Raw genomic sequence first — 13,014 nt, 5'->3', positions numbered from 1 at the left:
AAGGGCTCTTGGACTCTAGTACAACCCTTCATTTTATGAAGGAGAAAACTTGGGTCACAGAGAACACAAATGATTTGCCCAAGGTCATGCAAGTAGCAATTCTGGAATATGAACTCAAGTCTTTTGATTTCAGATTCAATGCTTTTTCCAATAATCAAGTTGCTTCTGGTAAATGGTAGTTTCCCTAACAGTCACACATTTATAGCTAACCTTTGCCTATCAGTATTCTGCTTTTCACCCTTACTTGGTAGGAGATTAAGCACTCTCATTTATCTTTTTTTATTTTTAAGCTCTTCAGTTCTAGTAATAACTCTAGGACAGAAGGGCTAGGCTAATGGGATTAAGTGACTCATCTAGGGTAAGAGAGCTTGGAAGTGTCTGAGACCAGTTCTGAATCCAGGTCTTCTTGACTCCAGTTCACCTAAATGCCCCTTCCTTTTCTTATTTATATTTTTGTTGATATCAGATCAAGGCTGGGCATGACTAGACAGAGCAGAAATAATCACCATCAGAGATAGATAGAGTGCCAGGCCTGTGTCACAAACACCAGAATTCAAATACAACCTCTACTGTGACCCTAGATAAGTCACTTAACCCTTGTTAAGACTCAGTTTCCTGGTCTGTAAAACTGAGCCAGAGAAGGAAATGGTAAACCACTCCAATATCTTTGCCAAAAAAATTCCAAAGGGATCAAGAAGATCAAATGACTAAACAGTAACAAAAATCAACATTAGACATCATTGAATGTTAAGAGAAGGAAGTGACCTTAGAAATAGTAACCTGTTCTGATAGTTTGACACTGGATTGAGTATGGGACTTTTGAGAAAGGAAAAGTTCCAAGTCTGCCTCAGATACTTCCTAGCTATGTGACTCTGGCCCCGTCACATCCCTATTTGGCTCAGCTTCCTCCATCTGTCAAAAGAGCTGAAGAAGGAAATGGGCAAACATTCCAGTATCTCTGCCAGAAAACTCCTAATGGAAAGATCAAGGCATGACTAAAAAGGACTAAACAACAACAGCCCTGAAAAGTAACATTCTTCTGACTGATAAGGAAGAACCTTCCCAGGAACCAGGAAAATCTAACAGATGCTTGGATGGCCAGTTACATTTTACTGTCTTTTAGAGTAAGATGAAAGCTGTGACACATTGAAAAATGTGATGATTCAAGTCAGAAGATCTGGGTTCAAAAGATTTCTACCTATGTGACCCTGGGGCAAATCACTCCTGAGTCTGTTTTCTTATCTGTAATGTGAGCAAAATCCCTCTGAGATTACTTCAAATTCTAGGTACATGATCCTATGATCTCATAATTCTGTCTGTTCTGACATATCTCTCCTACTTTGATGTCAAGACCCAAGACCGTAGGGATTTGAAATCCTACCATCACATCTTAAGATAAATAAAAGTTCTGGCTTGGGAAATCAATAAGTACCTTGAACGTCTAAAGAGAGAATCATTAGATTCTCTGTGCAAGAATCAAATCACTGTGCGATTTGAACATGCCATCAACTAATCTATTTACATTTATTAAGCACCTTTATTATAGAAGGTATTGGAAAAAGGTTTGGACACCTGTTTTGTTTCTACAATCAGGGGGCTGAAAGTCCAGAAAGTACCATAGTTAAAAGCCCACCTCCCCTCATTTTCCAATTTTTGGCCACCACAAAAAGCGCAGCAATGAATATTCTTGTACAAGTCTTTTCCCTTATTATCTCTTTGGGGTACAAACCCAGCAGTGCTATGGCTGGATCAAAGGGCAGATAGTCTTTTATCACCCTTTGGGCATAGTTCCAAATTGCCCTCCAGAATGGTTGGATCAGTTCACAACTCCACCAGCAATGAATTAGTGTCCCTACTTTGCCACACCCCCTCCAGCATTCATTACTTTCCATAGCTGTCATGTTAGCCAATCTGCTAGGTGTGAGGTGATACCTCAGAGTTGTTTTGATTTGCATCTCTCTGATTATAAGAGATGTAGAGCACTTTTTCATGTGCTTATTAATAGTTTTGATTTCTTTGGCTGAGAACTGCCTGTTCATGTCCCTTGCCCATTTATCAATTGGAGAATGGCTTGATTTTTTGTACAATTTATTTAGCTCTTTATAAATTTGAGTAATTAAACCTTTGTCAGAGGTTTTTAAGAAGATTTTTTCCCAATTTGTTGCTTTCCTTCTGATTTTAGTTATATTGGTTTTGTTTGTACAAAAGCTTTTTAATTTGATGTAGTCGAAATTATTTATTTTACATTTTGTGACTCTTTCTATGTCTTGCTTGGTTTTAAAGTCTTTCCCTTCCCAAAGGTCTGACATGTATACTATTCTGTGTTTACCTAATTTACTTGGAAAATTGGAAAATGAGGGGATGCCCTTCAATTGGGGAATGGCTGAAGAAATTGTGGTATATGTTGGTGATGGAATACTATTGTGCTAAAAGGAATAATAAAGTGGAGGAATTCCATGGAAACTGAAACAACTTCCAGGAAGTGATGCAGAGCTAGAGGAGCAGAACCAGGAAAACATTGTACACAGAGACTGATACATTGTGGTACAATCGAAAGTAATGGACTCCTCCACTAGGGACAATGCAATGTCTTTGAACAATCTGCAGGGATCTAAAAAACACTATCCACAAGCAGAGGATAAACTGTGGGAGTAAAAACACCGATGAAAAGCAACTGCTTGACTACAGGGGCTGAGAGGAAATGACAGAGGAGAGACTCTAAATGAACACTCTAGTGCAAATACCAACAACATGGAAATGGGTTCGAACTAAGAACACACGTGAAACCCAGTGGAATTGTGCGCTGGACATATGGGAGAAATGGTGGGAGGGGGCTGAGGGGAGGAAAAGATAGTGATCATTGTTTCCAATGAATAATGTTTGCAAATAACCAAATAAAATAATGTTTAAAAAGTAAAAAAAAAATAAAAGCCCACTTCTATGTGTCACTTCAACATGGTCCATATTCCTATTTCAGTTTTGCCTCCAGATAAAACTATTATTGGTACAATTCATTAACTCAAATAAAATCTCAAAGTCTATGGAAGACTGAAAAGGCCATGGCATTAAAGATTTGAGAGTTGTAACTGAAATTTTCACTAAGTGTCTTTGTTTTTCAAAGAGACAGATTTTCCTGACATGGGGGAAGGGAAGAGAGAAAAAACAACAGTTTTCAAAAGTATTTATAAAAAAGTGACAGTGCTGGAGGGGGGATTCCAAGCTGAATCCTGTGGTTTTCAAAGAAGTGTTTCTCTAAGAAACTGAGACCCCTCAGGCCTCTCTTTCCAGCCCAAGGAAAACAGAAGACATACTTACTGAGTCTTAATACCAACAGTTTTTTCATCTCTTCAGTATATGAAAATACTCTTTGTTTAAATAACTAGACACTTCTATGATTAAAATAGAACAAAGCATATAATACACAAAACAAATTGTTTGATATGGGTAAACAATAAGTAACTTATTTTGTTGATTTTGTCAATTTCAGCATAATAAAATATTTTAAAATAATTGATTGCCCATTAAATTAGACTAAAAAGATACAAAGAGATATAAGATAAAGTAGTTCCTGCCTTCTTGGAGCATGTAATCTAGTTGGACAGACAAATAAAGAGAACTTTTCCCTGATGTGACCTTAAAAATGGAATAACAACATCAGTAGCAGCTATAAGAATTTTTTCTTACAATATGCAAAACTATTAGGAAAAAAATCAATATCACCTAAAAATTGGTATCAAACTATCAAACAGAAGGTACTAAAATGGTCAAGACTAGGCCCTATTCAATACTTGCCTTTTAAGAGTGTGAAATTTCTGGAGAAGTAACATTGTCACATAAGAAAACACAGAAACGGATTCATTATTCCAAATAACTAAGGAGGTTTTCTTAAAGTGCATGTGTGAACCTGAAGGAAAATGGTCTTCTAAAGATAGTGCTCCTCAGGCATCCTGAGGGCATTTTCATTTAGGAAAAGGTAAAGAGTCCTTATCAAAGTATCAGAAAATCTCAAAGGTGGAAGGACCTCAGAAAACTTCTCCAAAATATAACAAAAATCCATTCTGCAATATCACTGAAAAAGAGTCATCCTCCCTCCTCCACCTGAAGGCCTCTTGTGAAAGGGAACCTACTGAGACTTATTCCATGTTTGGACAGCTCTAATGATTATGAAATGTCTCCTTCTAAGTCTAAAGCTGCTCCTTGTACATATTCTACATTGTTCCTTGTTCAGTCTTCTGGGATCAGGCAAAACAAGTGTGGTCTAGCCCTAGACATGCTTGAAAATAGCTATCATGTCCACCATTTTAGTCTTATCTTTGAAGACCTGACTGCTCATCTCCAGTTTCTTCACCTGATCTCCCTGTGGTCTTGTCACCATTCCAGCTATTCTTCTCTGGACATGCAATCAGCTTATCAATGTCTTACCAAAAACATACTTCCCAGAACAGATATAATCTAATCAGAGCAAAGGCACAAGAGAGCTATCACTTTTCGCATTCTGAACTCTAGGAGATATAGTACTATGATTCTAATTTTACAGATGAAAAAACTGAGACACAAGGATGGTAGACAAGTTTTGTCATGGTCATATAACAAGCTTTGTAGCACAGGAGAAGTTTGAATTCACCATGAGCATCTAACTCCTTTTTCTATTATTGTACATTGTCTTTCTTATTAATGGACTACCCTATTATTTTAAGACAAATATGAGTATTCACATGGAATTGGCTTAATATAGTTAAAAGATCTAATTCTAAATATTTCCAAATGAAATTTCAAATTGCTTATAATAAAGCTTTAAGATAAAAAAAAACCCAACAACTTGAGGTTGGGGAGGGGGCACTCATCCAAATCTTTTTAAGCTGACTAATTATTTCTACTTGTTCATACTTGCTAACCTATTAAAACATTGAGCAATTTGAGATGTAGGATTTTGACTATGTTTTTGCATTTTTTAGTCCTAAAAGTTAGTTTTAAAAAATAAAGCAAAATTTTATCAAGAGAAGATCTTTTCAAGTCCCTATGCCCGAAGGTAGAGAGAATCTATGGCAGAGATGTTTCTATGTGAACAAAAGACAATGGAGAATAAAGATAAACATTTGGAGGTCAGAAGTTAGCTTCTCTGGTTTATTTTTGAATGTCAAAGATTAGATACAATAGACTACACTTCGAAATCATTATTAAATGCCAAAAGGTAAAAGTTTCTTTTAGTTTTTATTAATTTTATCAACCAAATTTAACATAATCTCAGTACTTGAAACTGTTCATGGCAAGACTAATTTAAAGAAAAAGCTGAAAAGGTTATTTAGAAATGGAATCTTATTGTGTTCACATGTATTATTTACTTCAACTAATTCCTAAACAGTTTCTGAGATTCTGCCAAATCCCTTTAATGAGCTCACTTGTAATTAGAAGCATCTCTTTGCATATAATTAGTGGCTTAACATCCTTAAAGTTTGCTCCCAAGTTAAAGTTGGCCATTGTCTTTTTTCCACTTTAATATATGGAGTAAATACTTTCTGCATAAAGAATATAGATATAAATTTTAATCAATCACTTTGGATATAATCACATTCTGAATGAGGAGTCCAAATTAAGTCCAAATCCATATACTGCAAAAACTTTGCAGACAAACAACTCTGGTTCCAATGTTCCCATGGAACAAAGAAACTTCTATGATTATGCTCTCATAACAGAGTACTACTTCCTAATTAAACCTACACAGAAAACAAAGCACAGATTCAAACTGCAGCTCTGTTTTAGATAACATTGGAAATAATTACAATTTCACAGAAAATACTTTATCTTCTAAAATACCAGTAGCAACTCTGATTCACACCTCCCTAACTACAAGGCAAGGAAATTCTCAGCTAGATTTAATAGTGTAAAAAGATAAATAAAAAATTAATTCAATTTTAAGCTTCATGGCCAAGGACTATATTGGACAGCACCCAACTCTACTAGCTATAGCAAAAGTCCCAAGAAAACTTGAAAGTTGTGCTCAGACTTTATGAGAAAGTATGCAATTTGGAGACAACCATGACAACCAAAAGAGGAGGACAGAGGATTAAGTGGATGTAAATGTACATTATAACATAGAAACAGATAAGAACTGTCAGTCTTTATATAAAACCATGAATGGCTGGTGAAGAAGAATGATATGAGATCATGAGTTCAGGATGTGATCAAGTCAAGAAATACTCCTTTCCTAGAAAATTATCTGCCAAGTGGTGATAGGAACCAATTAAAATCTAATCACTGTTTATAGTATTCAATCAGTAATTGATATTGATTGATAATTTTTTGAAAAGAGAGGAACAACATAAAAACTGGGTCATTTTGAACAGCTTTAGATAACTGTTTTTTTTTTTTTGTCAAAATCTATGGAAATCTTGACCATGTGAATCTTAAAACTGCTCAGACTCTACTTCAGAAGATTTGATTAAGCTATTCCCCTATTGTAACAATGGAGGTACTTGATCAGGAATATATTGAGAACTTTTAAAATTACTCCACCCTACTCAGACAGTGCCTTCGGGTAAGATAAAGTTGCAAACTCCTGATTGAACAATGAATCATACTTATAGTAAAGTTAGAACCTTAAGCTAGGTCTATTTTTAGATCGAATACAAAAAGGTGCTAGCTACCTATAAAGGTTAAATTAATCACTAAAAGGTCAAGCAACTTACAAAAGGCAAGCTTAACAAAAGAGATGTGAAGTACTCAGAAGATTTAATCTACCCAGAAAAGGTGAGAATGAAAGAGTGGTGAGAACTAAGAATGGGCAGTCCTGGGGGAAAGTGTCTACTATGATTGGTAGATGTGAAAATTTAGGAGAGGTGACATAAGAGAAAATTCTCTTTAATAGGAGGTCAATTGAATTCAATTGAGACTCTGAAATCAGTTCAGTAGTTCAGTGGAGGACTGGAGCTTGCTTGAGACGATCTTGTGGTGAGTGATAAAGACTGACTTGCTCTTCCTTAGGCTCAGGCCTAGACCATTTGGCCTAGGCCCTTTCTACTATTTTCTCTTTCTTTCTCTTTCTCTCCGTCCCTTAATTCCTTAATTTGTATTAATTTAAATCTCCATAAAACCCAGCTGACTTGGGTATTTTCATATTTGGGAATTTTCCCATGGTGACCACTAAATTTTAGATTTTAAATCAAGACCCTAAAAGTTATCTTTACAGTTTGGCCAAAACCTTTACAGTTTTGGCAATTCAGTGTCTTGGCAAACCACATTTTCACAGTTACAACCAGATTACTCTAAAGATCACAATGAGTATTTCTTTCTTAGGATCCTAAGAGGTGCCTGGAATAGTTCATAGGTTATGCACTCTCCCCACCCCTATTTGAAATAGATAGATAAATAAGAGAGAGAGAGAGAGAGAGAGAGAGAGAGAGAGAGAGAGAGAGAGAGAGAGAGAGAGAGAGAGAGAGAAAGAGAAGAGAGAGAGAGAGAGAGAGAGAGAGAGAGAGAAAGAGAAAGAGAGAGAGAGAGAGAGAGCGACAGAGACAGAGAGAGACAGAGACAGAGACAGAGACAGAGAGAGACAGAGAGAGGCAGGGAGGGGGAAGGGAGAGTGAGAGAGAAGGTGACAGAGAGATATTCTTCTGTATTCCTTCAGGACTGTCTCAATGTAGGAATATAAATTCCCAGAGAACCCTTATCTCTATTGTTAAATGTCTGAGAACCCTAAGTCAGTTCTTTAATATATTCAACCTTGCTTGTAAATGTTTGCTTTCAAGTTTTTAATTAAGCAAGTTTTTTTTGGTTATTTGTTTGTTTGTTTTTTGTGCACGTCAAGTCTGAAAAACAGATTGTCTTTTTCTGGGATTACTAAGACTGAGTCAAAATCTTAAAAAAAAATTCTCTTTTAAGATGGGACAGAGCAATGAAAATTTTAATTACTAATGTAACTTTTCAACTTATAAGAATGACTTAAAACTTCTTAGGAGAGACAAAATTTTAAATTCCTAATTGTTTGCATAGATCAATTCAGATAATATCAAGTTACTGATGGATGAAGCTGGTTATAGGACTTCATTTGCCCCTTGGAAAAGGAAAATAAATGAGAGAGTCATGGAAAACACAAATTCTGGTGGAGACACATTCTTCCAGGCCCTTTTGAATAAGATAAGAACAAAGCCCAAGGCAAAGAAGGAGAAATTTTCTGTCTTTCTGAAAAGAGTTTGAAAACATTGAGGTTTGACCTATTAACTCAAAGATTTATTACTAAGAATAAGTGATAATTTGAGGTACCATAATCCTCTGAGAACCCAAATTTGCAAACAGATCCCTATAGTTAATATATTTTGCTATATTATTCAAAGTAATTATTAGAGATCAAAGGGATCTAATTCTTGGGCATATACAAGGGACTATTATCTATCTTCAACTAAAGCCTCTATGCATGTTTAAGCTACTACTTATGCAGAGAATTCCAAATATTCTTCATTAAAAGCTACTCTCATTTTCAAAGAAACTTTTTTGTGATTATGATAGATTCCCATTTTTATCACAAGGGGAAATTTTTAACTCTATAAAGAAACCATTATGGTTTGAAACTAAATATATTAAAATGCTAACATCCATGAAATCTGCAGCTTTAGCTAGATAAAGTGGAGTGGTATTAGAACTTTTTTATTCTATATCTCCTGAAAAAATAAAACCAGTTATAGAATGCTATCTGTAGCTCCTCCTTTCACTTCCCCTCTGATTTCATCTCCCTCCTTTCTCTTACTTCACAGGATTATTATGGTCTCTGTGGTTCAATTATGTGGTCAGATGATTTAAGTTTAAATCCTAGCTCTGATACTTACTCCCTGTGGCCTTGGGAATGTCACTTTTCACCTATATGAACTTGGGTTTTTCTCACCTGTAAAATAATGGGAACTGAACTAGATTACCTGAAGTCACCTTTTGGTCTTCAGTTCTATGCTTTATGCTACTCTCCATTCTCCTACACAGTCTAAATCTATGAGGGAAAAGTAGGATTGAGGCATGAGATACTGTTTGTCTATGAAATGGTCCTTTTACTGGTAGAGTTAATATTCTAGAAGAGGATCATAAAACAAATATAGCTATATTAATATTATACATAATAAATGCATTAAAAAGACACAGGACGAAAGCACTACATGAAGTCCAACAGGAGTCAAGCTAGGAATTCATCTGCATCATCATCATCATCATCATCATCATCATCACCATCACTAGCATTTATGTCATGCTTTAAAGTTTACTTTATAAATATCTCATTTAATCTTCCCAACTTCAAAAGAGTTTTTCTATTATTTTCCTATTATTTTATTTTACAGATGAAGAAACTGAGGCAAACAGCGAGGTTAAGTGACTTGCCCAGGGTTCACATAGCTAATAAAAGTACAAGGTGAGATTTGAACTCGGGTCCTCCTGACTCCAGATCCAGCACTCCATCCATTGTGTACTTAGCATAAGGAGTATCAGGGCAAGGTTACATGTAGGAAGTAGACTTTTAAAGCTATATGGTGTTGAACAGATATAAAACCCTATGGGACAATAAGTAAAAACAAAGTAGAAAAATACGTAACCAAAGGGGTATGCTATGTTAGTACTGATAAAGGATGAAAATTTAGAGCCAGAAGGTACTTATTTAACTCAAAGTTGTTGAACTTGTGGACCAACTAACTCCCTAGTAAAGCCAAAATCAGATTGAAACACAATTGGGAAGTATTTTATAAAAAAAAAAAATTAAGATACTACATGGATATTGTTAAGTCGTTGTCTTCTAAGTCAATAGATGAGATCTTTGGTTTTGAAACCACTGATTGAGTCTACTCCCACTTACTACAGATGGAGAATATTAGGCAAAGAATTCTTCATCATAGACTCAATGGCTTGGCCAAAGTTGCAAAGGTGAAAAAGTAACAGAGCCAATATTGGAACTCAAATACTGGTATTGTAAATGCAACGTGTTTTACCAAGTGATTCTTTTAATGATCTCAAAGCATACAAATCTTTATTCCTCCTCAAAAATAGTTATGGTGTGGAAAAATAAGAGATGGGAAATAGCTACTGTTTTAATATATTAGGAAACTTGGCAAAGCAAAAGGTACTCTGGGTGTAAAAATAAGCCAAAGTGAACAGATTTCCTTGAAAGGCAGTAGAAGTAACAATCTTGAGATAGAAGTATATTCTTTGGCTTTACTTACCTGTCTTAAGTCCAGGGTCACTGTCACCCGATGGAATTCCCTTCCATTTTGGATGCTAGGACTCTGCCACCAATTATTAGTACCATCTATGGCATTTGAAATTGGATGACGCTCTGTTAAAAAAAAAAAAATATATATATATATATATATATATATATTCATGTGGCTATCCCAATTATTTATATAAAATTCTCTAATAATTGTAACTTTTTAAAAAATGTTGTTCTAATGTGAACTACATAACACTGGTAGAAATTCACATTGGGGAAAGTGAAGACAATAATTAAGACCTAATTAAAAAGTCTGACAATTCAATATGTAAAAATAAAACATAGGAAGATACATTGGTCAAGAGTCATACACTTGCCTTTTGGATTCAAACTGTTCTTGTCACATATTCTGCATTGTGCATTGCGGATGAGTTGACCCGGTACATGTTCCACAAGCTTGCAAAACATTTCTGGACCATCATCACCACAGGTAGCATTGCTATTGATGACAGCATTGGCAGCAAGATTCAATATGGATGGAAATAAACCTAAAAGTCAAGAGACATTGATTAATTAAGATACGTGTCATTTAAAACAAAACAGGAGAGGGACTGCCCCTTTTTTCTTTATGTATTAATCAAAATTACATTTTATCTGTTCCAATGACCCAAAGTATATCTCCATTTAAAAAATTAAATTGTCATAATATTAACAAAATATCTATTCTGTGCTCAACTTGTTCTCTTCACTAATACAATTTTTCTTTCATGACCTACTGATATTCTTTCTGTCTCCATCTCTGTCTCCTGCACCTTTCCCCTCCTTCCTCTTTCCCTCTCTCCTGTTTTCTCCCTCTTCTGCCCTCCCTTCTTTCTCTTTCAGCATTATATTTACATACTTATTACATATAATAATCCTATATTACTATTCATTCCCCATTTTGAACCTCACAAAATTATTACTTGAAAAATTTCCCATTAAATTAGCTAAGATTCTGCCCTGATCTTCCACATATCTCTAGTTTATGTACTTAGGAAATGCAACTTACACAGTTTTTCATTCAACAGATATGTATTTATTAAGTGTCTAGGTAAATTCCTTCTCATCCCCCCCTTTTCCCCTTTAAATCTAAAAAGCTCTTTCCTTATATCCTGAGGTAAGTTCTGCAAGTTCTATTATCTTGACTTTAGAGATAAACAGTGGCTTTCCCAAGATCATACAGGAATTAAATGGCAGAGACAGAATGGAACTCTGGCTCTTGAATGACAAAATCCAGTCTTCTGTTTACAGTACCACATCATCTGTTCTACTCAAACATTTGTCAAGTGAATGAATTATGTGATACCCAGGTACAGCAGATGCTTGTTAAACAATTGCATTCAGTCATTTTCAGTTGTGCCCCAACTCTTCATGACTCATTGGGATTTCTTTAGCAAAGAAATTAGAAGTGGTTTGTAATTTCCTCCTCCAGTTCATCTTGTTTTACAGATGAGGAAATTGAGGCAAACAGAGTTAAGTGACTTGCCCAGGATCACACAGTTAATAAGAGTCAGATTTGAATACAGGAAGCTGAGTATTCTTAACTCCAGGCTCCAAATTCTATCTGCTGCACCATCTAACTGACCCGATTATACTAAATTGAATTCTATTTGTTAAACAAATGATCTACAAATTAGGACTATGCTCAGAAATCTTGGTTAGCTTTTACATCGGAAGTATGTTTCTAAGATCTGTTGTAGTGCATCATGACCTAGGAGTGAGAAGTTCTGTTCTTTGTTGTGTGTATGATATTGGACAAGTCACAAACTCTCTGGGATTCAATTTGCTCCTGTAAAATCAGAGTATTGTCCCTTACAGCTCTACTTCTATGATCCTGTGAGATTATATGATTAATAGCCAGGGGTATGACAACACAGAATGAGCTCAAGTTGCTGAGGAAGGTTAAACTAAGAGTCTGATATACATAGATGCCCAATTCCAGGCTGGGAATGCCTAATTTCAACATTCCTATGCCACTCCAACACTTAGTAGCTGTGTGACCATGGGCAATTACTCAAGAGAACCAGAAGCCATGGATGGGCTACAATCTAAATCACAGGTCTGTAATCATTTTGGACTGTATAATTTTAATGTAGTTCAACTACACATGAATTTTTACAAATTTCTTTTTATTTTTTAGCCCTTACCTTCCATCTTGCAATCAATACTGTGTATTGGTTCCAAGGCAGAAGAGTGGTAAGGGCTAGGCAAAGTGGTAAGTGACTTGCCCAGGGTCACACAGCTGGGAAGTGTCTGAGGCCAGATTTGAACCTAGGACCTCCCGTCTCTAGGCCTGGCTCTCAATCCACTGAGCTACCCAGCTGACATCCATCAAATTCCTTTAAAAGGATAATATTTCTTTTTTTGACAGCTAAAAATTTTTTTTTAGTTGAGTACCACAAAATTTTTATTTCTTCCAATTTTTATTATATTTAATAATCACTACCATCAAAAAATTTAAGTAAACAAATGTACCAAAAAATTATGTGCACCATACTAAATTCTAAAATCCCAAATGGTTTGTTTAAAATATGTAAATTATACATGTGCAAATTATATGTGTGTTAATGTAAACAAGGTATGTATTTTTCATTTTAAAAGAGGAAGAGTAATTAATTTAGTAAATCGGACTTTTTGAAGACAAATCATTGAAAGCTTTAATAATAATGCCTAGTCATTTTTAATGTTATTCTTCATGATTATTCCTTCTAATATAACCAACTTCTATGAACATTTTTGGCCCTGTCACCTAAAAAAAACACAAAAGCATGGCCTGTGTGCCATTAATTTAGTTT

At 35.2% G+C, this 13,014-nt stretch overlaps 1 protein-coding gene across 4 annotated transcripts in view; it reads right to left on the bottom strand.

Moving 5' to 3' along the window:
• The window catches only part of LAMA1 (laminin subunit alpha 1), a 155,665-nt gene that overhangs the window by 109,148 nt on the left and 33,503 nt on the right, over positions 1–13,014 (bottom strand). For all 4 annotated transcript variants that reach the window (XM_007487695.3, XM_007487697.3, XM_007487696.3 and 1 more), the window contains 2 exons: positions 10,558–10,728; positions 10,191–10,303 (listed from right to left, as the gene is read on the bottom strand). In XM_007487695.3, the coding sequence (XP_007487757.2) occupies positions 10,191–10,303; positions 10,558–10,728 (284 nt within the window). The remainder of the gene's footprint in view (positions 1–10,190; positions 10,304–10,557; positions 10,729–13,014) is intronic.

Source organism: Monodelphis domestica, chromosome 3, assembly GCF_027887165.1.
Source record: "Monodelphis domestica isolate mMonDom1 chromosome 3, mMonDom1.pri, whole genome shotgun sequence".
Taxonomy (NCBI): Eukaryota; Metazoa; Chordata; class Mammalia; order Didelphimorphia; family Didelphidae; genus Monodelphis; species Monodelphis domestica.
Note: the sequence above shows the minus strand (reverse complement) of the source record. Positions and strands in the feature narration are given on the sequence as shown.